The sequence below is a fragment of the Cheilinus undulatus genome, linkage group 1 (genome assembly GCF_018320785.1).
Source record: "Cheilinus undulatus linkage group 1, ASM1832078v1, whole genome shotgun sequence".
Lineage (NCBI taxonomy): Eukaryota > Metazoa > Chordata > Actinopteri > Labriformes > Labridae > Cheilinus > Cheilinus undulatus.
The window spans coordinates 47,088,831-47,115,116 of record NC_054865.1 but is presented as its reverse complement, the minus strand read 5'-3'; the positions used below and the strand labels follow the sequence as shown (position 1 = coordinate 47,115,116).

Below are 26,286 nucleotides of genomic sequence, written 5' to 3'. Positions count from 1 at the left end.
AACCTTGATCAAAACGATCATATATCATGTTATCAACTAAAAATCTATGAATAGGTGCAGGTTGGGGTAGTGTTTGGACACGTGTGCGAGAAGAATGTGAAAAGGAAAAGATCTTGCTCTGGAACCAGAGGATTATACAGTGTCAGAGAGGTTTCTGTCGGATTTAGAGTGATTGCAGACTTTAGAGAGGAGCAGGCAGACTCTATGTTTGCTAGGTGTGGCTGCAGACATGAATCACAGTGAGTGTGAAAACTATCACTACACTGGACAAAATTCCTCAAAACATACAGTATGGACAGTAAATATTGAAGATTTAAGTCAACTCAAAAAGAAATGCTTTATCATTTAAGAAGAATGACTGGAAGCATTGTATTTTTCCACCAAGGTTTTGCTTTGTCTTTTTATTAATTCCCCTTTTGTTAATTGTTATTTCCTTGTTCTAAAATCACCTTTAAGAAAAATTAAATCACAGCTGAACAGTTCAAGATAAAGACCAAAAATGCAAGGATTTTATTTTATTTTATTTTATTTTTGATTGTACATTTTTAGGCTTCATACTTTATTTGGAGGAAATACCCTCTAGAAAAGGAAGCCAAATTGCAGGCTGCATATGTACACTTGACCTTTTACATGTTAAATTGTGGCCTGTTGACCCGTTGAATAACAGCCATGGTCCCAGTACAAACTGATGTAGCTCTTACCTATCTATCATATATTTTATAATGTAGCTTGTAAATCTTAGTGGCTCATAATGCAACTGATGAATTTTGGCTACTCTTTCATTTAACTGTCAGATTTTAGCCACTATTTAATGCTGCTATTGTGTATTGGTCATGACATATCTATTGCCTTTCCGTATTTTTATATTGCTGCTCTTGCATCTTGGTTATTTTATAATGTAGCTTCTAACGCTTGGTAGCTCATAATGCAACTGATGAATTTTGGTTACTCTTTTGCTTCAACGTGGCATTTTAGGCACTACTTGATGTTGCTAATGTGTAATGTTCATGACATATCAATTGCCTTCCTGTATTTCTGTATTGATAATACTGTACCATAGTACCATGATAATGCTCTGCACTTTATATATCTCAAAGAGCAGGATCTATTTATGGTTTTATTATTATCTCAGCCAAGGAGGTTATGTGATTGGCAGGGTTTGTTAGTTAGTTAGTTAGTTTGTTAGTTTGTTCGTTGGCAACATAACTCAAAAAGTTGTGGATGGATTTTGATGAAATTTTCAGGAAATGTCAGGAATGGCATACGGATTCTTTACTATTGAGAGATAGGGCTAATGGCGGAGGTTTGTGCTGTTACCACTTTACACCAGGAGATGGCAGACATAAGTAACTTCAATCCCTGCAGCATTTGTTGGTATGTTTCTATTCAAAGTTTTTGAGTTTATAGTGTTTGAAAGACGCACGCCTGGTCAAGGAGGCGAGTCGGAGCGTAACAGAGAGAAAGACAGCGAATTGTAGCGAGAATACTTAAAATGCTGGGAGGAATAGAGGAATATTCACCCTCTGCCATGACTTCCAGGCATCGGTAGGCAATGCTTCTACCATGATAGTCCACCCGTAGTGAAGCCAATGCTTTACCACACCATGTTTTCACCCCACTGGGGAGGGGGTAATTGGCGAATGCCGTGGTGGGGGGAACATGGGGACAGATCCAGGAATGCTTATAAGATTCTTCACTATTGGGAGATAGGGCTAATGGCGGGGTCTATGCTCACTGAACTTCTCTAGTTTATCTAATGAGTTAGGAATTAGCATTTAAAATACATATGTGAAAATTTTAGACTACTTTCCTACCTTCATGCAATTTGTACATAGTAGGACTTATTTATTGTCCTCTATAATGATCACTAGTGTATTTTTCGTACTTTGTCTTGTCAGCTGTGGTCCTGTCAGCTGTCTGCCCTTATTGTTGGGACTTTTTTGTATGTTTTGTGTCAGTTTCATGTGGGACAACAGATGGAAGTTAGCGACTCGCTAAATCTGGTGCAGCCATGTTTTCATTGACTTTGTATAGATGATCCATGTCATTGCACACTGTCCCTTGATAAAAAATAAACTAAACTTTACTAAAATCAGATTCTCTCAGATTAATTGGTGCATTGTACAATGTGAAAAAAGATGCTTTTCATATTTATTTTGGATTTGAAACATCACTTATTTCCTCATATAGTGCAGGCCTAAGTTAAACATAGACATGGGTATTAAATTGATATTGTACTAAAATGTTAATTTTCCATTATAAATCCTACTTGTACTCATTGCAATCATTTTGAATGGTGCAGCTTTCCTATTGCTATATTTCTGTTTACATTTTAAATTCACAGTATGAGGAAGTTGTTGGCTCCATTCCACGTTATCAGCAAAAGGTGAACAGGTGTAATGTTAAAAAGTACAACTGATCTCATCTCCCACATTATTCATGGATGTATTCAAAGTTCTGTTTTCATCTTACAGTCCATGCTGACAGTAAAATAACTGTTACAGAGTGAAGTCAGAGCTACAGGTCCAGGGCTGAACTTATGCATTCTTTCACTGGAGCTTTTGTATCGCGAGAGCAGAAGTAGAAAGAAAAAAAACAGTTTTGGTGAAAGTTGAGCAGAGCAGGGATGAGGAAAGAGCTGTGCAGAGAGGGAGAGAGAGAGAGAGAGACACGCTGAGTTTTGCTCTTCTCATCCTCTGGAATGCATCAGCTCCTCTAACTTATCTGTGCAAAGTCAACACACGACTGGATGCGCACGAGCAGACTCCAGAAGTTACCATGCGCATCTATTTATAGCAGCTTAGCGAAAGATTTGAGTGACTTTTCTTCTTCTTCTTCGCAGTTTGCTCCTAAACGTTTATTCAGCAATACCTGCAAGAAAAAGTGAAGCAGTCTCTGTCGGGTCTGAGGCGAATCTCCTGCTCGGGAGACAAGGTAAAGTCAACACTCACTCCTGCGTAATTTTGCGCATTTTTACAGCACATGTTGGATCGACTTTTTTCTGAGTTATTCCCCAACCTTTAGTTTGTAAAAGTTCTCTCTTCAGAGTGCAGCACAGTTGTTTTTCGTGGTGCGCAGCAGCATCTCCTGCACTCCCCAGTTTCACTTTTTTAATGTTTGTATTGATATTGTTTTGCAGCTTTGACTCCAGGCTGCAGTGGTCGAAAGGACTGGGAAACTAGTTAAAGAGACTTTTCTTCTCCAAGCACTGGCCTTGTGCACATGAGAGCGGATAATATGCCGGACAGTAAGATTAGAGGACGGCTGCTGCAGTTGGCCGTGGCTCTGGTGGCCTTGCTGTCGCTGTGCGCCGAGCTTGGACGCTCTGCAGAGGTGCTGGAGACCGGGGAGAGCGAGCTGGTGACCAAGCAGACAGACTCTAGAGCCAGCAGGTCCAAGAGGAGGGGAGGGTCGGACGTCCTCAGAGGGTAATGTGACCATGATAATCCTCATTAGTCCAATTTGGGAACAATTTCATTCCTTTTCTTCCTGCATGCCCACAGCTTTTGTGCAAAAGAGCATTTTTTGTGTGTGTTTCATTGTGTAATGCAGCTCAGAGCAGGTGTTTGTCATTCTTTCATGCATTAATGAATGTTAGAAAACTGCTGTGTTTTATTAACAAGGCAGACTGGGAGACATATGAGTGGTATTGTCTAAGATGGGAAGTTTGCAGCAAAGTTTGGTAATTAAATACTGGCAAGACTATCACATTCCAGCTGACTGCAATAATAAATTACATCCAAACAAAGGAGGCCATTGGTCGTGTGTGGTTGGGGCAGAGAGAGAGAGAGAGAGAGAGAGAGAGAGAGATACTAACTGCCTAATCCGCTCTCTGGCCAAAACACCACACCCCAGTCGTGGATAAATCACATCTGCAGCTGTACACAGTGGGTCACTGCTGGAGAGCTTGTGCGTGTTGGTGTGTGTGCAAAAAAAGTCAAGGACAGACTGAAAACAGAGGGAAAGTAAGGAGGAAAAGAAAAGAAAGAGTATCTGTGTCCAGTGATGACAGCAAACAGCTGATGAGGGTCACACAGTAGACATCTCAATGAGCGTCCTCCACAGACATTTTTATTTGACATGCTTTAAGTTAATTTATCAGAACATCTGGCTCCACAGGCAGGAAGTGCACGCAGGCTGCACACCGTGTCACGCTGACTTACCACAATAAGAATGTTTCAGACATCCGACAGGCTTCATTTTTCACCTCTTGGATGTGGATGTGGAGTTACTCTGAGCAGTATATATTCTGACCTCCAGGGCAATACAAGCCCAGCAGGGGATTCACTACTCATGTAGGCCTGTCACGGACCTGTAGGGGGCAGGATGCCCCAGGGTTCACTCTCATGTCACATGAAATACTTTTTACAGGTGCTTAAGATTCCTTAAATCACCTCAAGCAGGAAAATGTTCTCCTTACAAACAGTTTTCGAAGCTCCTAGTGTTCTTGAATGCAGGCTAGGCTGAGTCTGACAGCAGCAAGATCCCCACAGGTAGCTGGCAGAGTGGGATGGAATGGACATTTATTCTGGTAAAAGTTCTTATACTACACTGTCCAGTATACAAGACCTCCCATAAGGGGGTTGAAGGGGGGAGTTTTCTGGCACCCTGCCAAGTGAGAGCCCATAGAGGTCAGCAAAATCATGGTTCATTGTATAGTTAATTTGTCTTATTCATATTTTTATTTAAACTGAATAACAACCACTCTGATCAAAGAAATCAAAACGAATGTTATTTATTTATGCTGTAGTGTAGTACAGCCTTCAAAATGTAAACCCTTTTCTTAAAACACAATAACCTTTTTTTTTTTTTGCTAAACTAAACTGGAATGTAACATCAGACTTCATAGCTAAGCCATGATGTGCAAAAATGTAAGGATGCCAGAGAAAAGAGTAGAAGGGACTGAGATTACTTTAAGGGAAAAATGAGAAAATGCTTCCAAAAATTGGTTAAAAGAAGCATTAATGGTTTAAAAGTGGCTAAATTGGTGAAAGAAGGGGTCAAAAGGAGTCAGAGAATGTGGTCAGGTTGGCAAAAATAGGATGAAGAGTAGCAAAAATTAGGTTACTAAAATGCAAAAAAGGCCAAATATTGGTTGGAAAAAATGGTTACAAGGCATGGTTAAAAGGTGGCCAAAATGGGCTCAAGAGGCAAAAATTGGCAAAACGTTGCAAAATGTGGGTTAAAAGTATCAAAAAAGAGGCCAGAAAAAGTGGCAAAAATTGATAAAAAAGGGCAAAGATTGGTGGAGAAATGGTGAATGGGGTTTCAATGTAGCTTAAATTGGTTATAAAGTTGGAAAAGGGGCAAAACTGGGTGGGAAATTGGTGAAAAGGGGCAAAACGTGGCAAAATTTGAGTTAAAAGTGGCAAAAAAATTGCCAGCTTAAGTAGTAGAAATGGGTCACAAGTGACAAAAGTTGATTAAAAGTGGCAAAGATTTGTTTCAGTGTGGAATAAAGTGGCAAAAACAAATATTTACATCTGTACTCAATAATAGCTAGAGACACTTTTTTCCTCCAAAATGAAGTAAGTGTTAGTGAGGATGCTAGCCCCTGTGCTACTGATCCAGCAAATGATACCAGTGCATCCATAAATCACAAGATAGGGCCCATCTATTTGTTATTTCTGGAGCCCAGCCAGTTCTGTGAGCAGGTGTGCCAACACATGTTTATGTCTTTCATTAAAAGTTTAACTCAAGTCAGAATCTTCAAGCATCACTTCAAAAATGATCTTAAAATGTTGAAATGAAAGGACTTTGTGTAGGTGAATTTTACCCGTTTGTTTTACTGTTACATGTTGGTTGTTTCTAAACTGACTGAAATTCAGAAAACAGTGAGATAAGCCAACAAAGAGTCACAAGAAACCACACCCACAGTGCTTTTTGACATTAAGTCAACAGTCCAGGCTTAGAAAGAATTTAAAACATTAATATTATTTTAATAATTTACAGAAAAAGCAGGAACTCCCCATATTTTCATGGCTGATACAAAGACATGCTTCATTGCAGTGGTGCACAACTGGTTGACCCATGACCTCCATATCACAAAATCAAGACAAAAATTTTAGAAAATTTTCAACCAATTAAATTTTTTCATTAAAAATCATTGCAGCTTTGGTGCACAGATTGCTTAGCTGTTAGGTGGCCATATATAGAAGTAGGTGGTCCGGGTTTACATCTGGCCTGTGGCTCCTTCCCCTCATTTCTTTCTCATCTCTCTCTCATCCCCTTTTTAACTCTATCTACTCTCTTCCTCTCTAAACAAAGTCATAAAAGCCCTAAAGTAGATCTCTAAAAGGTTGTTGTAGGTTGGACCAGACATGGAATGTGATTGAGTAGAGAGCCAGGACAAAAGAAGCATCGAACAGACGTCCTAAGAGGGAATGTATGTCTAAATTGTGTTTGACTTCCAGTTTCCTGTGATAATGTAAAATTAGATATTAACAACATAAAACTCATGGTCAATGATAAAGCTATCATGAGCTTCATTATCCCAAGATAGCTAGATGAATAAGTTGAGCTCTCTAGACCAAACAACCTAAATTTGCCTGTTTTAGAGCAAAGTGGAGTAAAATAAGAAATCAAGGTGAAATCAAGGCTTCCTGGCTGGACTATGTGCCAAAATTCTTTTTCCTAGGCTAACCCTACACTCATGACCCACTGACAACAGCTCTGTAACCCACTTTTAGGCCCTGACCCAGCTCTCAAGAATCACTGATTTAAGCAGAATTTAGCCCAATAATGGACCTATTTATTAATCAGCCAGTAGTTTCAGTTGTTTTGTACAAACTGTTCTTCTTAATGGTTCAAATCCTTGATTCTCAAATGGTGGATCAGGAGCCAAAAGTGGGTCGCAATGCCATTTTTAGTGGGTCGCAGATGTGCAGTCAAATAAATACAGCTGAATAAAACGTTATGTTACCTGAAAAATGTTGTGAGGTAGAAGGTGTGGCATGCAATAAAAACTTAAAGTGCAATGGCCTTTGAATTATGCTTAAAGCACAGCAACGGAGTAACTAGAACCATCACCTGGTGGCAGGCAAAGAATTGGCGTGGCCCCTGACAATCCCAGAGAATGAGCCCTCCAGAGTTGTGATTAACTGATGATGTCAGTGCATGTGTGCTGGATTAGAGGCTTTGGTGCTAGCGTTTGTCCTGGCCAGCAGTTCCCTCATTTTGGAGCTGAAAAGTGTGACAAGCCATTATTGGGTTCTATTGAAGTTATAAACTCTTACCACTTTTAACCCTTCTTTAACCACTTTTTCTGCCCAGTTTTGCCAACTTTCATCAATTTTTTGCATCTTTTACCCATTTTTTCTACATTATCCCCTTTTCAGACATTTTTCTGCCTGTTTTTGACACTTTCTGCATATTTTTTTGCCTCTGAAAACACGTTTTGGCACTTTTCAATCCTATTTCTACACCTCTTCTGCCTACTAATAAGTCCTTTTGTCACTGCTTTAACCCTTTCCATCACTTTTCATGTATTTTTTGCCATTTTGACACATTCTTGACAGCTTTATCAAAAATTTTTTGGACTATTTTTCTTGTTTTGCTTCTGGTAACCATTTTTTTTTTTTTTTTTTTGCCACTTTTTGCCTCTTTTAACACAGTTTGGGCACTTTCAACCCATTTTAATTCCTGTCTAAGAAAAGGCTTTTACTTTTTGAAGATGGCTATAAACTATGACATAAATTAATTTAAAAAATGCTGCTTTTTTAAGAGTGGGTAATATTCAGGTAATATTCAGCTTCCATTATAATGGACCATGGTTTTGCTGACCTCCATGGGCCCCCAGTTTGGCTGGGCTCCATAAAGCTCTCCCCTTCATCCCCCTTCAAACATCGACAGTGAAAGTACAGAGGTGTGTCAAGAAGGGATGGGCTGGTTTCTGTGGTTGTGTGATTCATAGAAATCTTAAAGCCAAGGGATGAACATGAGGCCCGGTGATTTTAGCCTTTGACCTCCAAAATCAAATCAGTTCATCTTTGAGTTAAAGTGAACATTTGTGAACAGTTTGAAAAAAGGAAATCCCTCAAAGCACTCTTAAGATATCACATTTAAATGTATGGCTTGAGCTGTATGTATGAGATGGATGGGCAACCTGCAAACATGAAGCCTCTGGCCTTGGCTATCACTGTTCTGGAGGCATTAGAATACATTACAGCAATGCAGATTGGTTGTCAATAAATGAGTCAATCAGACTTTCTGTTTGTGATTAGCAATCCCAGGTCTAAGGGCAGTGGGTGTTGTTTATTCTGCAGACTATAGAGCTCACCTTGACAAGCCTGTAGAAATTAGGTTATTGATATAAAATGGCCTTGATAGATAATTGACTGGTCTGTGAAACCTGAATTATTAACTTTCTGATTCTTTGTCTTTTACAGACCAAATGTTTGTGGATCAAGGAACAATGCCTACTGCTGCCCAGGCTGGAAGACTCTGACTGGAGGAAACCAGTGCATCGTCCGTGAGTAGTGCCTTCTTTTTTCCTCTCCTATGCAAAGTCAAGCAGATCTTTAAGCACTTTTTAAACACAGCTGACACAGCTTTACTCGCGAAATACAAAACTAGGCTGTATCTGTCGGAGACATCAAGTGACAGTAAGTTAAAGAGCTGGCATGCTAAATTATGACCTTATCAAAACATCTGGACCAGTGCCTGACTCCTGCAGACCAGGTTGGGTTTGTATGCTGCTTTGAATCTGAATTTTGTCCTCTTTCTTTAGCTGTATCAAATCCATAGCTGGAATCAAATGCAGCATTACATTTTCTGTAATGAAAGGCTACTTTAATAGATCAGTGAGTAATATGATTTACTATGGACATGCATTATAGATGGATACATATTGATATTGCATCTTTCTATCTAGTAGGTTAATGTTGTTAAAATGGACTTGATTTTGTGCCTTTATCTCCCAAACTTTAAGATATGTCAGTGCAATCTTAATCAAAGGTTGTCTTGTCATGATATTCTTCTAGCGGAGATAATATAACATGATAACCCTTCTTGTATTGGTCCTGATTTAACTAATAGCTTATGCTATGATTCTGTCCAACACAGTGATAGATAGAAATAAGCAACAGATCTGCTCCTACTACCTAAGTGACATTAAAGTACCTATATGAAAACTGACTCTACATTTCTGACAGTCAAATAGTGCAGAGAGCTTGTTGGCAGAATTCTTATTTTTAAATCTAAATTCATGGTTTCAATAATTACTTTAAAAATATCTGAATATACAGTATTGTGCAGAACTTTAAGCATGTTTGGGCCAAAAATTGAGGCTGAAGGAAGGTGTAGATCTGGCAGGAAAGAGGATTAACACAACCTCTGTAGAGCTCTGGATGTCTTTGCATACTACTTGGGGCATGGGAAAATAATTCATTGAAAAAATAACAAAGTTTCTGCCTTTAGGGGGGAGTAAGAGGTGGATGTGGCAAATAAAACATGAGGGCATGACTGGGCAGGAAGGAGGATTGACACAATCATGGTAGTGCTCTGGATGTCCTTGCATATCACCAAGGGCATGGGAAAATTAGTGTTAAAAGAATAACACTGCTCTAACACCTTTAGGCCAGTGTTTCCCAATCATTTTGGAGCATCTCTTTCATGTACCTAAGAATAGCTGAAGCAGGGTAGTTGGGTTGCGACAAGTCCCTGCTTGTGCCAAGGATGTCCCAAGGGTGCCAGTGTTCTGTAGGGGTATGACCAGGCGTGAAAAGGCCCAGACAAAAGAGATGCCTTCGATCTTGACCTTGGCAGCCAAGTGCCACTCTTGTGTCAACATGTGTCAAGCTTGACACACTGCATCCACTCCCCCACCCACCACCCACCCCCCAGCCAGGGTTGTGGTACATGTGGCCCTGTGATGAATCCATAGCAGCCTACATTCCTAAAACTTATGCACAGTACTATATATAAGTAATATGCACTTATGATGTGCAAAAATGCCTGCTGTTTGGGCATGGCTGTCTATTCAAAGCAGATGTGCAAAGCATAGTCATTGCCCTTATTAATATAACTCATTTATAGCATTTCACGAGGAAACTAGCAGCAGTTGTTTAAATTTGTCTGATAATCCAGTCATTTTACATACGGGATGAGTTACTGTGGCTAATGGCAGTGATAAGCTGATAACACATTCTCAAACAACTGGGATTGGCGATTAAGTTTGGTCCATTTACTCGGGCATTCTGGCTGTGGTTTCTTTTTCTGCCTTTTTTCTTCTCTTTCTTTGTATTTCCTCCTCTCCTCTCCTTCTCTCTGTCTCCCTCACTCCCTCTCTGTCGCTCTCTCTCTCCCCTCAGTAGACAGGAAGGTCTGAGCGGCTGTCGAGTTGTGTGTGATTGCAGTCTGGCCGGTCGGCTGGCTGGCCGGATGCCTGTCACAGCTCTAATGACATTGTTTAGCAGTGGGGTTCAGGGAGTAGGGGTCAGCGGCTGGACTCTACCTGATGGGAGGTTGGGGAAGGGGAAAAACGTTCTGTGGGAAAGAGAAAAACAGAGCCTGAAAAACAAACTCTACTACATATCTATGGCAACAAATTCAAAGAAGCAAATAGCTCGATGTTGTTGCCAAGCAGCTTCTAAAACTAAACCATGATGAGGGTTAAAAGGAAGATTTGGTCATATTTGGACTCTGGTCTGTTTTTTAAAGATTAGAGTTCGACATAAGGGTTTTGATTATGGCTTAAGTTATACCAAATGAAATTTGAACCCAAAATTCAAGATCTGCAGCTGGCAGGATGAGGAGCAACAGATACATAACTCAATTTTTCTCCCACGCACAATCAAGACAAATCCTCGCACCATAACACGAGCAACGTTGCACCTGACAGGCCATGTTTTTCTGTTTTTGACTGAGTGTCATGCTCTCCTTCTTTTGCAGCAATCTGCCGGAGCTCATGTGGAGACGGATTCTGCTCCAGACCCAACATGTGCACCTGCCCAAACGGACAGATCGCCCCATCCTGTGGATCCAAGTCAGGTCATTAAACAGCACCTCCTCTTTTTTACCAGGGAGTGAACTGCTTTGAAGCTGCCGTCATCAGCGTGATGGGTTTTATTATAAAGTGTGCTTAGATTGGGTGGGGGTTAACTGGTACATGGCCAACATATAAACACGTTAAAGATATGATTTATATCAGGAGAGTATGTTGAAATAAGTGTTTTTAGGAAAACACCGCCCTGACTACACCCTTGTCTTTGCATTTATTTAATAAAGGAGCTGTAATCTTAAGAAAAACATCTCAGCGTGCAGAAACAATAATGACAAGCAGTGATGGATGGCAGAAAATATGCAGTTCTCTCAGTTTTTCCTCTATAGGACCAGACTCAGGGACTCTAATTGGCTCTGATTTTTTAAGCTCAGACCGCAATGTGCTGTTTGTAGTTTTAACTAAAGTTTTCCTCTCTTTGTCATGAGTAATAAGCACTAACTAGTGGTGCAAATATGAAACAGCCAAGAAATCTCCTCAAAACATCTCTTGAAACTACCCTAAGCAGATGAAATATGTTGCAATCACATTTCTGCAAATAGCGGTCAATCTCGTAGGCTGAACTGTGAGTTTGTATGTGCATGTATGTCTCTGTGTGTGTGTTTTGGAAGACGTCCACAGTAAACATCTCTTCCATGTTGCTCTCTTGCAGCTCACAGCGCTTCAACCTGATGCGCTCATCTGTTTGCACATCATAAATTTCTAGAAAAATATATCTAAGCATGACTTTCAGAAAACATAGTCCAGAGTGCATTCTGTTTATGTAGTAAATCTGATATGCCGTGTATGTTTGTGTACCCGCAATTTAACTCTGCTGTTTCTCTGTGTGGGCGTCTGTATATGTGCGTGTTTGTGTTTTCTTCCCACAGTACAAAACTGTAACATTCGGTGTATGAACGGAGGATCATGTGCTGAAGACCATTGCCTGTGTCAGAAAGGCTACGTGGGAAACCACTGCGGTCAACGTGAGGATCATTTTAAGATACTACAAGATCACTGTGACACACTTCAACTTTAAAAGCATGTTCATTGCTTATAACAGTATTTCTCTCTTAAATGTTTTACCCTTTATTGATTTTATTAAACTAGCATGGTCAGTATATGTATATTTTTTTTACCAAAAAACATCCTTAGTGTCAAAGTGAACACAAATTTTACATAGAAATGTCGCTTAAATAAAAATATGTACTGTAAAATAAGTGACTGGATAAATATTCAATACCTTCAAGTCAGTGTTTAGTAGATGCACCTTTGGCTGCATTCACAGCACTGATTCTATGTGGATGGATCGCAATCAGGCTTGCACATCACAGGTTGCACTGGGATCGGGCGTGACCAGCCCTTTTTCAAATCCAGCCACAAATTCTCTATTGGATTGCGGTCTGGGCTTTAACTTAGCCACTCCAGAACATTCCCCTTATTGTTTTTAAACCATTTCTGTGTAGCTTTCGCTGTATGCTTCGGGTCATTGTCTTGCTGGACAATAGATCTTCTTCCAAGCCATAGTCCTCAAACAGACTGAATATGATTGTCCTCCAGGATTTTCTTATATTTTGCCACATTCATTTTACCCTACAAAGCTCCATTTTGGTCTCATCAGACCAAAGGACTTTCTTCCACTTGACCATGGTGTCTCCCGCATGCCTTTTGGTGAACCCTAGTCCAGATTTAATTTGAGTTTTCTTCAACAGTGACTTTCTCTTTGCCACTCTCCCATAAAGCTTTGACTTGTGAAGAACCAGAGCAATGGTTTTGTGCCGACGCCCTCCCATTGCAGCTGCACTCTCACTAGTCTCCTTCTTGCTCAGTCACTCAGTTTGTGGGGTTGGCCTGTACTAGGTAGATTTACACGTGTGCCATATTCCTTTCATTTCTTGATTATGGATTTAACTGAACTCTGGGGGATGTTCAGTGCCTTGGAAATATTTTTGTATCCGTCCCCTGACTTATACTTTTCAACAACCTTTTCTTGGAGTGTTCTTTCGTCTTCATGGTGTAATGGTTGTCAGAAATACTGATTAACCAGTGACTGGACCTTCCAGAAACAGGTGTCCTTATGCTACAATCACTTAAGACACATTCACTGCACTCAGTTAATCCCCATTTCACTAGTTGTGAGACTACTAGCACCAATAGGCTGGACCTCTGTTGAATTAGGTCGAATCTGTTTTCACTTTGACATTAAAGGGTTTTTTTGGGTCAATTTTTAGGCACTGTACCTCCTGTGTTCTTACATCTGTTAAGAGTGGAAAAGCTTTAAGTCGGCTCAACTCACATTGAAAATATAAGGAATTTTTCAGGAGGTTTTTGCATATTTCAACAGGGCTACAGGGTGGAAAAATTTTCCCATTCCCAGTTAAAAAGTAAAGAATATTTCTTTGAATGCCCTGGTCTCATGATGGTTTGGGGGCTTTTTATATTGCTTCATATTATATCTAATGGGGAAAGAATCTTAAGCGTTTAGATGGTAAGATACCCAAAATCCACAATTTAGTTTTGAAGCCAAACAAAGACGAGCTATCATATAACTCTTCTAAACCTCTTTCACATACAGACCTACTTCCTGTTCAACACTGACTGTGCACACTTATTGTAGTTATGTGTTTCCTGTTTAGTAAAGGATCCTTTTCCAGCATATTGGGTGTGCTCATGTTGGTTTTTAGCTCCAAATAAAGTGGTTGACATAATACTGTAGGCCCAAACTGTTAGCTTGTCTGTGGCTGCTCTGACTGATGGTTGCTTGTTTTCTACAGCGTTTTTTTGATTCTATTTTTTTTTACCCATGTTCCCAGATCTCTGCAATGGATTTGGTGACTAAAATGTTTTTATAACCAATATAAATGATGGCTAAGATGACAAACACGAGACCCAAAATTGTATAAACCAGAAATACTCTTTGAATTCCTTTTTTTTCTCACAGTAGTGCCCTCATGTTGCTGTTTGTCATTGTTTGTTTTTTGTCTCTTTCCTCTGCAGCGGTTTGTGAAAATGGCTGCTTGAACGGAGGACGGTGTGTGGCTCCAAACAGATGTGTGTGCACCTATGGTTTCACTGGAGCTCAGTGCGAGAGAGGTAACAGTTATGCATTACATAGCATTTCTCCTGCTCATCTTACATCACACTGTCTCTTTGCTCTACATTTCCCTCCCAGTGAAGTGGTTTTCAAAGCCACATGATTTGCTCTTGTGAACGTGACTTGCTGTTGTACGGTGGTTTGCTTTTTGTGACTGAAGACGACTCGTGCTTAGTCATGCCGACAGCTCCAGGAATGTGGTTTGTTATGGAACATTTGCATGTCAAGCTTGGGCTCAGAAATGACCATTGTTTTCCACATCTGCTCTCTAACAACGCGGTGGGAAAAGTAATGCCTGTGACTGTGACTGATCGCTGTTTGTTAACTAAAGACCTCCCAACCTCCTGCGGTTGCTCTCTGGCACATGTGAGTAAAAGGCTCCAAAGTATACAAACACACGCAAACCAAGGGCCGCCTGCACTGTGTTTGTGAGTCAAACGTGCATGTACGGAGGCGTCTGTGTGTTTTATTCTGTGTATGTGCTGGGGTCTGTGGTAGTGATGACCTGCAGAGGTCACAGAGGTGACCTTGTAAAGACAATATTTAGATTGGAAGCAGAGCTCTTAATTAGGGACGTCCCTTTTAACAAGGCCATGCTTCAGAGGCCTGTTAGTGAGGTCTGGATTTGGGTCTGTCCTCTGGTTAACTTTAGTGTTTTCTTCAACCCTGCAGCTAATAAGACACTATCTGTCTCAGTGGTGGGCTTGGGCCAGGCCTTATCTGTTGGCTCACACTTTGACGTGCCGTTACTTCGGCTTCCTGTAGAAGCCAGTCCAAAGTTTCTACGAAACTGAAGTACTTTCCCTTTCAGCATGCAGCATCTTGTATTTGTTCATTCTCTTCAGGGAACACAACAGGATCTTTTTAGAAATTATCACTAATGAGGAAATGATGTACGGGCAAAAACTATGGCCACATCTGGTTTTGAAATTTTGATTTACTATGCAAGATGACAAGCATGCAAACTGGCCACTCACCGTCTGCTGCTACATGAATGCTACTTTCTTGTCTGCTGGTGGGAATGTCTTAGATGGAGACAAGCAGACTTTAAGTTGTTTGTTTATGTTTTTGTGTGTCTGGGAACAGCTCCTTGGAGACTAACTTCCTTCTTCATTCATTCATTTTCACACAGTGCATTGTGGTGAACATACATTTGTGCTTTTGACATATAAAGGAATAGATTTTATTTTTACATACAAATCCAACGAAGAAACTGGAGCACACAAATCACTTTTTGCAATTTGATAAGGTGCAGAGGACTAATGTTTCAATGCATAAAGTTGATGCAAGAGTGGTTTGACTTCTGCACCTTATTAAATTGCAGAAAGTGATTTATGTGCTCCAGTTTCTTCTTTGGCTTTGCCTGTGAGATAGAGTCCATGGAACATCTTTTATATGTTACCGGTCCTTCCCTGAAAGTGCTCCCCTTCACCTGTAGATGGGCAACAGACTCCTGCTTCCTTTAGGCCTTTGACTTATGAAGAACATTTAGATATGCTCAAAATGACCAGTGCTAAGGTCTAAGGGTCCTTAATTTTTTTTCATTATTTTTTAATTCATCTTTTTAAGGTATTCGCAAACAACACAGTACCCAAGTGATTCATATAAAAATTTTGAGGACCACCTCAGCTCTATAGATACTGAGACCCATTTTGTACTAGAGGACTGTGTAAAGAGTTATTATAGCCCAAATGCCGAATTTAAAATCTGATCTTTGAACATTTTTGAATCCCTTATGAAAACACACCTTCACTCACATGGTTGAATTGTCTTGGCTTGAAATAGGTTTACCAAAGTATTAGCTTCACAAAAGTAGTGGAATATGTGAATAAAATAATAGGTAAGTGCAGAAAACATGTCTAAAATGATTCTTTTCATATCTTTTTTTGAGCATTTATGTTGTTTGTCTTTCTATTTTGTAAGAAATGTCTCAAATATGAGATAAATGAGGCTGAATAATGACTTCACCTTCACTTCGCCATCATCAGAGATCAACTGGTCTAATCCTCTCCTCTCGCTCTGGTCTCTGGCCTTACCTCTCCAGCAAAAAATCTATAGAGTAGGGCTGCCAAGATCACATTACACCTGATTGATTATGATTCACGGTTAGTGCAATATTTTTGTTTAATCGAGATTAATTGCATGCTTTAGTGTCACTTTAAACAGTCGTTGGTTAAGCTGCGTTAGAGTCTCCTAAAATGATGTAAAATAAGTCCACCCATACTCCTTAAAGACCCTGTAAAGTGAAAATAAATCCGTATTTAGGTTTGTTGTTTGACAGGTCACTGTGTTATGAACCCCTAGTTCAAATTTCAGTCAAAAAAAACATCTCCAAGATTATAAAATTAAGCTTCAAATACATGAAAAATAAGGCAGTAAAATCTGCTCTAGGATGGTGTGGTCGTGTCTGTTGAATGAGCTTAAGCCACGCCCACTCAGGAGAAATACAATCCTCTCAGATTTAAAAAATGCTACAATCTCAATGGAGAAAAGCATTCATGCCATCAACCTGCCCTTTGACCTTATGAACAGAGCGCAGCGGCTTGGGTCTGTGCCAGAGAAGAGACAAAGTCAGTTTTGTGGCTCAAATCTCTGACACTTTAAATGATCCATAGGCCACTGTGGCTGATAGATTTGGCAAATTTACCTCACAATGAACAAAAAAACAGCATTTAACTGACTGTTAATGCTCAATAAAGGCAGTGACATCAGCTAACAAGGACTGTACTGTTATGAACTGCTCTGTGAGTTTATATCATAGTGTGAGAGGGGCGGGGTCATTCCCCACTGTGGGCTGGTGACATCACCAGCCCACATATTTGCCCCACCCAAATTAAACCCAGCCTGGAAAGATGTGAAAAACTTTCTAACGGTTTAAATCCAAAGTTCAGTCACATTTAGATCTCAGTGTTTTCACATGTTTACAGCAACCATATTCCAACATATTCAGTGTGTTAAGACAAAAATGTTGGATTTCACTTTACAGGGTCTTTAATGTCTCATTTTACTTAAAAAAACAAAACAAAACAAAAAAAAAAACAAAACAAAACAAAAAAACAACCTCACAGACTGCTCAGTGGACGAGTCAAAAGTCATCTGAACCTTGTGAAATCAAACATTTACCTTTTTACTGTCCACTTATTTCCTTTTCAATCTGTAACAAGTTCCTTTTTTCCATGGTTAAGTCCATGTTAAAATCTTTCATCTACCTATAATAGCAGGTCTGCAAACAAACAGGAAGTCAATTACCCTTATTGAGTTTAACATTAACAGAAATCCTGGGATTAAGAGTTATCTTTTGACAGCGCTTATATTAAGTAACATTTAAATTAATAAATGTACTTTTATGCAGCACCAAACATTAGCAAAGGCTATCCCACAACAACTTAACATGAATATCAGCAGATATGAAATTCCTGTTGGTAATTAAGACCATAAATTGGCTGTACACATTGGTGTAATGGATGTTGATTGTTGTTCAAAGAAAATTTCTGTTTAAAAGTTACTGACATGAAAATTCAAAGATTCAAAGAGATGAACTGGGGTGGGCCTCTGAGTTCCTTAGCTCGATGCTAACACATAAAAACTGCGGAAACTGCATTTTGTGGACTAAAAGATTTTGCATTGTTTCATGCTTATTTTGACTCGAGAAACAATGAAGAATGTTTAATAGATCATTAATCTAAAAATGTTCAGTGAAGTAGCCCTGCGATTGCTAGTGACCAGTTCAAGGTGTACCCGGCCTCTTGCCCAATGACAGCTGGGATAAGCTCCAGCCCCCCATACCCCTGAACAGGATAAGTGGTGTAGAAAATGGATGGATGGTTGTTCTGTAAAGTAGTTTCTTAAGTTAAGAGAAGTGATGATCATTTCCTACTTCAGTTATGTTGTGGACTTTACTGCTTTCTTCTGTTTCCACTTGTTTTCTTTTGTTATTTAATGGCCGATGGCAAACAGCTTTCAGATCCGCTACAGCCTCCGTCATCAGTATGGCATTAAAACCAGGTGCTGGTAATAAATACTAGAAAACAGTTTTGAATTAAGATAGTTGTATGAAAACATTGACTTTTTTAGACATAATGACTAAATAATTGAAAACCATTGCTCATCCCTTGCTTCACCATTTAAGAAAAACATCAAGTCTTTAGAGCTGAAAGCAGAACTTTGTATAAATTTGTATCAATGGCACATAAAAAATGAAAGTCATGTAAAAACATTCTTACAGTGTACGTCTGCACACCACTGTTTGAGAATGTGTGTAACATTATACGTCTTCACCAGAGGATCCCCAATTTCTGGCATAGTTATTTTGGTGGTCATGGGGTAAAAGGTTTGGGAACCTCTGATGTAGATCCATCCGTCCTGTATATTCTCATAGAGGTCACTGGGGCTAGGACTGAAACCAGAGGCAATGGAGTACACCATGGACTGGTCACCAGTGGGGGTGTAATGGTACAGAAAAATTTCGGTTAGGTATGTACCTCAGTTTTGAAGTCACGGTTTGGTACGTTTTTGGTACGGTGATTGAAGCGGATAATTCTTCCATTCTTTAAACACTAAAATTTCCCAGCTAGCTTGAAGTTAGTGCAACCGCAGGTTAGCTCGTTAAGTATGCAAATTAGTGTCTTTTTTGCTGATTTCAACATGGACTTCAGCACTGGACTACTTTTTTAACCAATGGGACCAACTACAAAGTTTGGAAGAACTTTTCACAGCCCATCTTGGAGGATAATGAGGTTAAAGCCATGTGAATTTACCTATGACACAGCTGCGGAGTCCCTCTCTCACTCCTCCGAGGCTGATAGTTGAAGGTAAAGGTAATATGATTCACAGAGCCAGAGCACCATTGCTATACGGGTGATTTAACTGATACAGGGCTCTACTAACTCCACACACGCCATCACTCTTCTTCGTTCTTCTTCTGTAATGACAGTTGCTGGCAGCTTTTTGGCTCATTGCCGCCACCTGGATTGAAGTGAGAACTCGACTTTTTTTTAATACTCACTCAGACGTATTCATCGTATTACTGCGTGCACCGAACCGTGACAGCTGTACCGTGACGGTACGGGACGAATACAAATACCGTTACACCCCTAGTCACCAGTCAATCACAGAACTTTCCACTCACATCTATGGGCAATTTAGAGTCACCAGTTACTCTAACAAGCATTTTTGGGACTGTGGGAGGAAGCCAGAGTATGCAGAGAGAGCTCTTGCTCTGTGCACAGGGAGAGCATAGAAACTCCCTACGGAAAGGCCCGTCTGACCAGGATTCAAACCAGGAGCCTATTTGCTGTGAGGCAATTTTGCTAACCACTGCACCAACATGCAGCCCAGATTATCAAGGTGATAGTATGAAAAAGAGGACTGTCCTAGATTGGACTAATATTGGCTGCAGCTGACAGGCAAGTACTAGGTATGTCTTGTGTGTGGCCCTTTCCATTGCAACGTTTGATGAATCTGCTTTACCTTAAGGTTTTCAACTTTAGCTAGGGATACAGCTGTCTGGGAATGTTTATTTGGTTGTTGATTTTTACTTTTGGTATGCATTTGGGTTGTATTAACATGCATTTCAGTTATGAACCCTTGAATCTTGAGCTGATCTTTCTCGTTGTTGTTGCATCATCAATCCTTAGCTGCTATAAACAATCCAGCTCCCTTAATCACAATCCCCTTGCTGCTTACTGATATGAGTATTATTCACAATGCTGTATCACTTTACTATGATAATTAAAAGATAATCAAACATTTCATAAATGTTCCTGAATGCTAACCAACAAATTGATCAAAAGTAAGGAGTATCAGTATTTGCAGCTCTGTAAATGTATCCCATCTTCATCCTGCATTTGATTACTCCCAGCGAGGTTGAAAAAGTAGGCCAAGGGATACAGTGGCGTTTTGGGTTAAGTTACTTTCGCTGGAATTTCCTTGGCCAGGGTCCATCACATCCCATGGGAAAGCCTTTGTGCTTGCACACAAACACACACAAACATACATGTGTACACAGTTATGCACACACATGCACAACCCCACACTGTTTTCAATGCAATTTACAGAACCATGCCTCATTATGGCATGATCTTATCACATTAGCAGAAACAGGAGGTACTCTGCGAAACATGTGATGTTGCCGGGGGAGACGTAGCTGCCCTCAGGAGGTTCTCCTGGATGTGGAAATACCCTGGTGCTATCAGGGCTCCACATGAACACACATCACCACTGCTGAGCTGTGTGCTGCCAAGATGACTGGTGATCTGCTGACCAGTGGTTCCACAGCCAGGCACAGCTAACTGCAGTGAAAATGCAGCCTGGTACATCAACGTGTCCTTTGTTGGTCACAAATGTGATTTAGGCTGGAATGTGAAATCGCTAGGATCCAGGCTAACTGCTGCTGATTGCACTCAAGTATTTTTTTTAATACTCCTGCTGCAGAGTCGTTTAGCAGCGGAGCAATAAAGTCGAGTTTTCAGTGTGACGCCATTGCACTGGGGGATGATGGTGAAAGACTGGCTTGAAACTAGGCTACACGTGAGTTCCTAAGTCAGAAAGTCAGCAGCCAGAGCGCAACAGGGAAGTCGGTCAGTCAGATGAGGGGCTCTCTTGTCTCTTAATGCCTCACTGACTTTCCCCTATCTGGCTTCATTCTAGCCCAGTCCAAACCTCAGTAGACAGATTACCAAATATGTGTGTCAGTGTGTTTGGGTGCGTGTTAGACTCATTAGTCCTGGGAGGATGGAGAAATCTGCAATAAGGGAAGGCTGCACCCAAATATAAGCCCCATTACACATGCACACTTACACTCACATTTATGCACACAGATGCATGTGAACACAAATTACACATATGTTAAGGTATGTAAGGATTCTGTGAGTAACATCTGCAGGGGTTAGTGTGAGGAAGGGTGGATATGGGAAAGGTAGAGATTTTTGTGCGTGTGTATAAACATTTTGGAGTTAATCCAGGAAACTCTTTTGACCCACTTCCCAGTGGGCTTCCCTACCTTTCACTTCCAGGCTGTTGTGCTTCAACTCATCCGTCATTTCCATTGTGTTGTTAAGGTAACTACACCTTAGTGCGCACAAGATTGCTTCTAATGAGGGTCAAAACAAGCTGCCTGCTCCACATTAAGACCTTAAAGATCAAAAATAATATGAAACATGTTTACAAAAGTAGAGCAGTGTTTCAGCAAAAACAAGGGCAACATTTTTGTTTGTTTTCTTCTGTTTTGAGATCATCTTTGGCGAGACTACCGATGAGGGGTTTGGACGTTGGCTGAGGCTCGTTGTGTGTGTGCCTGAGTTGGTTTTGTGTGTGAACACGTGCGATTGCTCCCAGATGTAGAGGACATGGGTGGATCCCCCAGCTGTATGCTGTTCACAGAGAGACAGTGAGATGACAGATGAAATGACACCACTTTCACTCAACAGCTGTCTGCCTCTCCCTGTTTATCTCAGCTGACTGAGCTTGTATTTGCATCAATCCATGTTCAGATCTTTGAGTATATAGATCTTTTTTCCATCTTCTGACAGCTTTAATAAGCATTTATTATGTCGGATGGATTATATGTGGCATGCTAACAGCAATAACATATGTAAACCTTAATCTGATGAAAAGATAAAGATGTGTTATGAGCACATTTGTCTTTTCTCAATTTTATAAGGGACCACACAAAAACTTTCCATAATTACTTATACAGACAGTGCAAACCTCTTTTGTTGTAGGAAAAATGCCTAATATTGGCCTCAATTACAAATATACCTGGTAAATAATAGTCACTTTTGTTGTCTCAGAGCTAAACAACACTTCAAGCAATTAAGCTAAAGGTTTTCATATGAATTTCCTGAAGCAGTGGCCCTCAACTGGCCAGACTTAGGATCCACCACCACCTCCTTAATGAAATAAAAACCCAAATTGCTTCAAATTTTAAATCATAAGCAAACTTTTGTAACAATTTTGAACTCCAGATTGAACCAAATGTGATGGCACAAAGGAATGGAGATAAGGCCTTTAAAATTAAAAGCTCATCATCTGCTGAAAATGGCTCGGCAACCAACTTTTGGGTCCCAACCGACCAGCTGAGAACTAAGGGCTTGAACCAAAATCAAACACTATAATGTCACACAAGTTGTAGTCCCACCTACTCAGAAATGTGAGGTAAAGCCATGTAAGGGCGCACTCACACTAGGTGATCTGTACCGTGCCGTATTCTAACCGTGCTGAAGCCCATTAGACCCCCTCCCCTGTCCCCCCTTTGGCCTGCACTCACACTGCTCAACATATCCAGGCCCAAGCACGGATACATCAGGGATATCCACTGTTGATGAGCTTATACATGTTGATGACTCAGTATACATAAGTATTGTTTTTGAGGCTGTAAAAAAGGAATATATGATCTGACACCGGGGTTATGTCACCTGACGTGGGATCAGTAGCTATGTTAACTATACAGAGCCCAGTGGGAGAGAGAGAGAGAGAGCGGTTCATAGCGGAGAATTATCGCTCACAGCATATAATCTTGAACCTCATCAGAGTTCCAAGCACTTCAGCTGAATGAAACCCAGACTTTTTAACTCGTATGAGCCCCTACAGTCTTTACAGTCAGGCCCACCTCGTCCTTCAGTGCATGCTGCGTCGGAGCACACAGAGCGCCAGCTCACACTGGCCAAATGTACCAGACTTTAGGCTGAAACAGACCCTGGCACAGTATGGATGGCTTAGTGTGAGTGTGCCCTAAGACTGAAGCTGTCCTTTAAGTGCTGTGTTACATTCAGTGCTTCAAACAATGAAAAAATTCAATAATTTATGTCTTTTATAACCCTCAAATGACAAAGGAATATAAAAGAATAGCTTTTTGCCTATGGGCACAAACTACAGAGGAGTACAGTGATCAATGTGGGAACAGTGTTGTGTTCCTACTGACTTTAAGCCAGTGATTGTTCTGTGACAGCAGGAGCTGTAGTCTGCCTGCCTGCCTAGAGATTCTCCACACATTCGCTAACTCAGTGGTTCCTATACTTTTTTAGCTGGGCCCCCCTTTGGCAGATGAAAATACTTTCAGGGCCCCCATCCCTCAACTGTACACATCAAAGATGTAAATGTACAAAAAACACACCGTCAGTTACTCCAATCAAAAATGCATAAATGTCTCTGACTTGAACTGCAACAGCGTCATGGGATCAAAGGTGACATCAATGAACTGGTCCTCTTCTTCAATGCTAAAATCATCAGCTGGTGTTGCTTAACCTTGCCTTGCCACTCCCCCTTAGGGCGACACACGGCCCACTTTGGGAACCGCTACACGACTGTATTAATGTCATTTTAAATGTTAAGATGTAGCTAATTTAATGGTTTAAAATTCACACAAGAGGGTTATTTGTAAAGTTTGATGGCAAGAGTTAACAAAATATCAGTTATACAGTGCCTATAAAAAGTATTCACCCCTGTGGATGTTTTATCCTTTTATTGATTTTATTAATCAATCATGGTCAATAAAATGTGGCTTTCTTAGTAAAAGTATTTTACTAAAAACCTCTTTAATGTCAGAGTTAAAACACATTTCTACAAAGAAATGTCAATTAAACACACATATGTAAGATAAAATAAGTGATTGCATAAATATTCACCTCCCTCAAGTCAGTTTTTAGTAAATGCACCTTTGGCTGCAATCACAGCACTGACTGTGTGGATAGGTCTCAATCAGGCTTGCAGATCTGGACTCTGAAATTTTACTCAGTTTTTCTTTGCAAAACTGCTCAAGCTCTGTCATGTTGCACAGGGATCAGGTGTGAACAGCTCTTTTCAAGTCCAGCAACAAATTCTCTACTGGACTGAGGTCTAGCCAAGATTCAATCTGAATAAGACTGAATAAGATTATCCTCCAGGACTTTCCTGTATTATGCTGCATTCATTTTACTCTCTACCTTTAAAAGCCTTCGAGGGCCATCTACTGAGAAGCATCCCCACAACATAATGCTGCCACCACCGTGCTTCACGGTGGGGATGGTGTGTTTGTGGTGATGTGAAGTGTTTGGTGTCAGCCAAACATAATGTCTTGTGTGATGACTAAAAAGCACCATTTTGATCTCATCAGACCAAATAACTTTCTTCCACTTGACCATGGAGTCTCCCACATGCTTTTTGGTGAAGTCTAGTCCAGATTTAATCTAAGTTTTCTTCAGTATTTGCTTTCTCTTTGCCACTCTCCCAAAAAAGCTTTGACTGGTGAAACCCTGGGCAACAGTTGTTGCATGCAGAGTCTCTACCATCTCTGCTGCTGAAGCTTGTAACCCCTACAGAGCAGTCGTAGGTGTCTTGGTGGCCTCTCTCACGAGTCTCCTTCTTGCACGGTCACTCAGTTTATGAAGACGTTCTGATCTAGGCAGATTTACACGTGTGCCATCTTCCTTCCATTTCTTGATGATGGATTTAACTGAACTCTGGGGGATGTTCGGCGCCTTAGACTTTTTTCAGCTGACTAATACTTAAAGTGTTCTTTTGTCTTCATGGTGTAATGGTTGTCAGGAATACTGATTAACCAATGACTGGACCTTTCAGGTGTTTTTAATACTGCAATCACTTGGGACACATTCACTGCACTCAGGCAATCCTCATTTCTCTAATTTAATACTAGTAGCACCAATTGGCTGGATCTCTAGTCACTTTAAAGGGGGTGAATGTTTATGCAAACACTTATTTTACTTTAAATATTTTTATTTTATTGAAATTACTTTGTAGAGATCTCCCTCTAGCCATACGACTGCCTTGAATAAGTAAAATAGGTTAGACCACAATATAGGCAAGTTAGTAGAAATGATAGCTGACTAATAAAAGTCATCATAATAAATTAATCATATTTTAACAAAAAAGCTGCAGCAAGTAAAAGAGAGTGCATTGTCGAAATTGCACAAATGCACTGGCATCGTTTGAGACCAAGAAGTCTTTTGTACATACAGAAATTTGCTTGCAATTGTTGTTAATTAAAAACAAAAGAATCGCCAATATTGGGAGCCAAGGGTTGTGTTTTTGTTGCTGTGGTATCAGAATCTTTTCAAAGCTAAAAAATCTGGTATTGTGACAACCTTATTTTCCATTGCTGTAGACTTTGGTTGGATCTCCAGTGGAGCTCTAGCAGGAGGGAGTGTGAAAAAGAAGCAGAGATGACCCAGTTCTGTTCACACAGCACTGGAGCCAGAAGTAGGGAGACTGGGGAGGCTGTGGTGCACGTGACAGGTCTGGGCTGGGCCTCGGTCCACAAGGGAAACGCACAATGTCTCGTTTGTTTTAAACAACTGCGCTGTTGGAACTGGTCTCCCTCTTTCCTCTCCCTGTCTGTTGTCTGCCGTGAAATGTGGAAATGATTTTTGCCTTTGGATGTTGGCCAGATTCTTTTGGGAGGGATGAGTTTCTCCCTTTCTCTCTTTACCTATATCTGTTACAAATCCTTAAGCTGATAAAATTGTGTGATTTTGTTAAAACTGTGGGGAGTTTGCAACTGGGGAGTGGTGCTTGGAGAGGGGACAAAGTAAGGAGATACATGCATGCGAGCAGTGGTGTCGAAGGAATAAGGATTTAACCATTTTGAGGGGAGGAGAGGGGAGGAATGTAGATGGAGGGACTTTCTTCACACTATGGAGTTCCTTTTTTATTATAAGATATTTGATTTTAATCTCACACTATAGCTGGGGAGGTGGAAATCACTCACTGTGCTCCGCAGACACGCCCTGACAGTCAGCCCTAAGGTTGACGACTTCTTCTCTAGAGCAGCGGTTCTCAGCTGGTCAAGCCTCAGGACCCTCCTCCTTAATGAGAAATCATGACCCAGATTTCTGGAAGTTTGCAACCACTCAAATTTAATTAATGAAAGATGTTGCAGTTTGAAACTTAGATGGAGCAAAACATGATTTTTAAAAAAAGCAATATGACGGGCAACATTCAATATCATTCACATTAAATCAAAAAGACTACATTTATCTTTTTTTTATAAAAGATAACACAATTTTCTTAAAGCATCAGTGCAGACACAGCATGAGGCAGCCTGGGTCACACCAGAACAGTGCCACTGGATAGGAAGATCCCCTGATAATGAGATAAATACATGGAGATCTAGATAAAACAACCAAAGTGTAGTCATTGTCACCAGTGTTGGACTGGTTATGTGGCAAAAAGGACCTTTTCCTGGTGGGCTGACTCATTGTGAGGCCTGCACGAGTTTGTC

General features: G+C 40.5%; 1 protein-coding gene across 1 annotated transcript in view; it reads left to right on the top strand.

Annotated features, from left to right (window-relative positions):
- Positions 1-2,639: 2,639 nt before the first annotated feature.
- The window catches only part of fbn1 (fibrillin 1), a 124,632-nt gene continuing 100,985 nt past the window's right edge, over positions 2,640-26,286 (top strand). The window contains exons 1-6 of the mRNA XM_041794486.1: positions 2,640-2,934; positions 3,140-3,428; positions 8,388-8,470; positions 10,891-10,989; positions 11,869-11,964; positions 13,976-14,071. Of these exons, the coding sequence (XP_041650420.1) occupies positions 3,223-3,428; positions 8,388-8,470; positions 10,891-10,989; positions 11,869-11,964; positions 13,976-14,071 (580 nt within the window). The 5' untranslated portion in view covers positions 2,640-2,934; positions 3,140-3,222. The remainder of the gene's footprint in view (positions 2,935-3,139; positions 3,429-8,387; positions 8,471-10,890; positions 10,990-11,868; positions 11,965-13,975; positions 14,072-26,286) is intronic.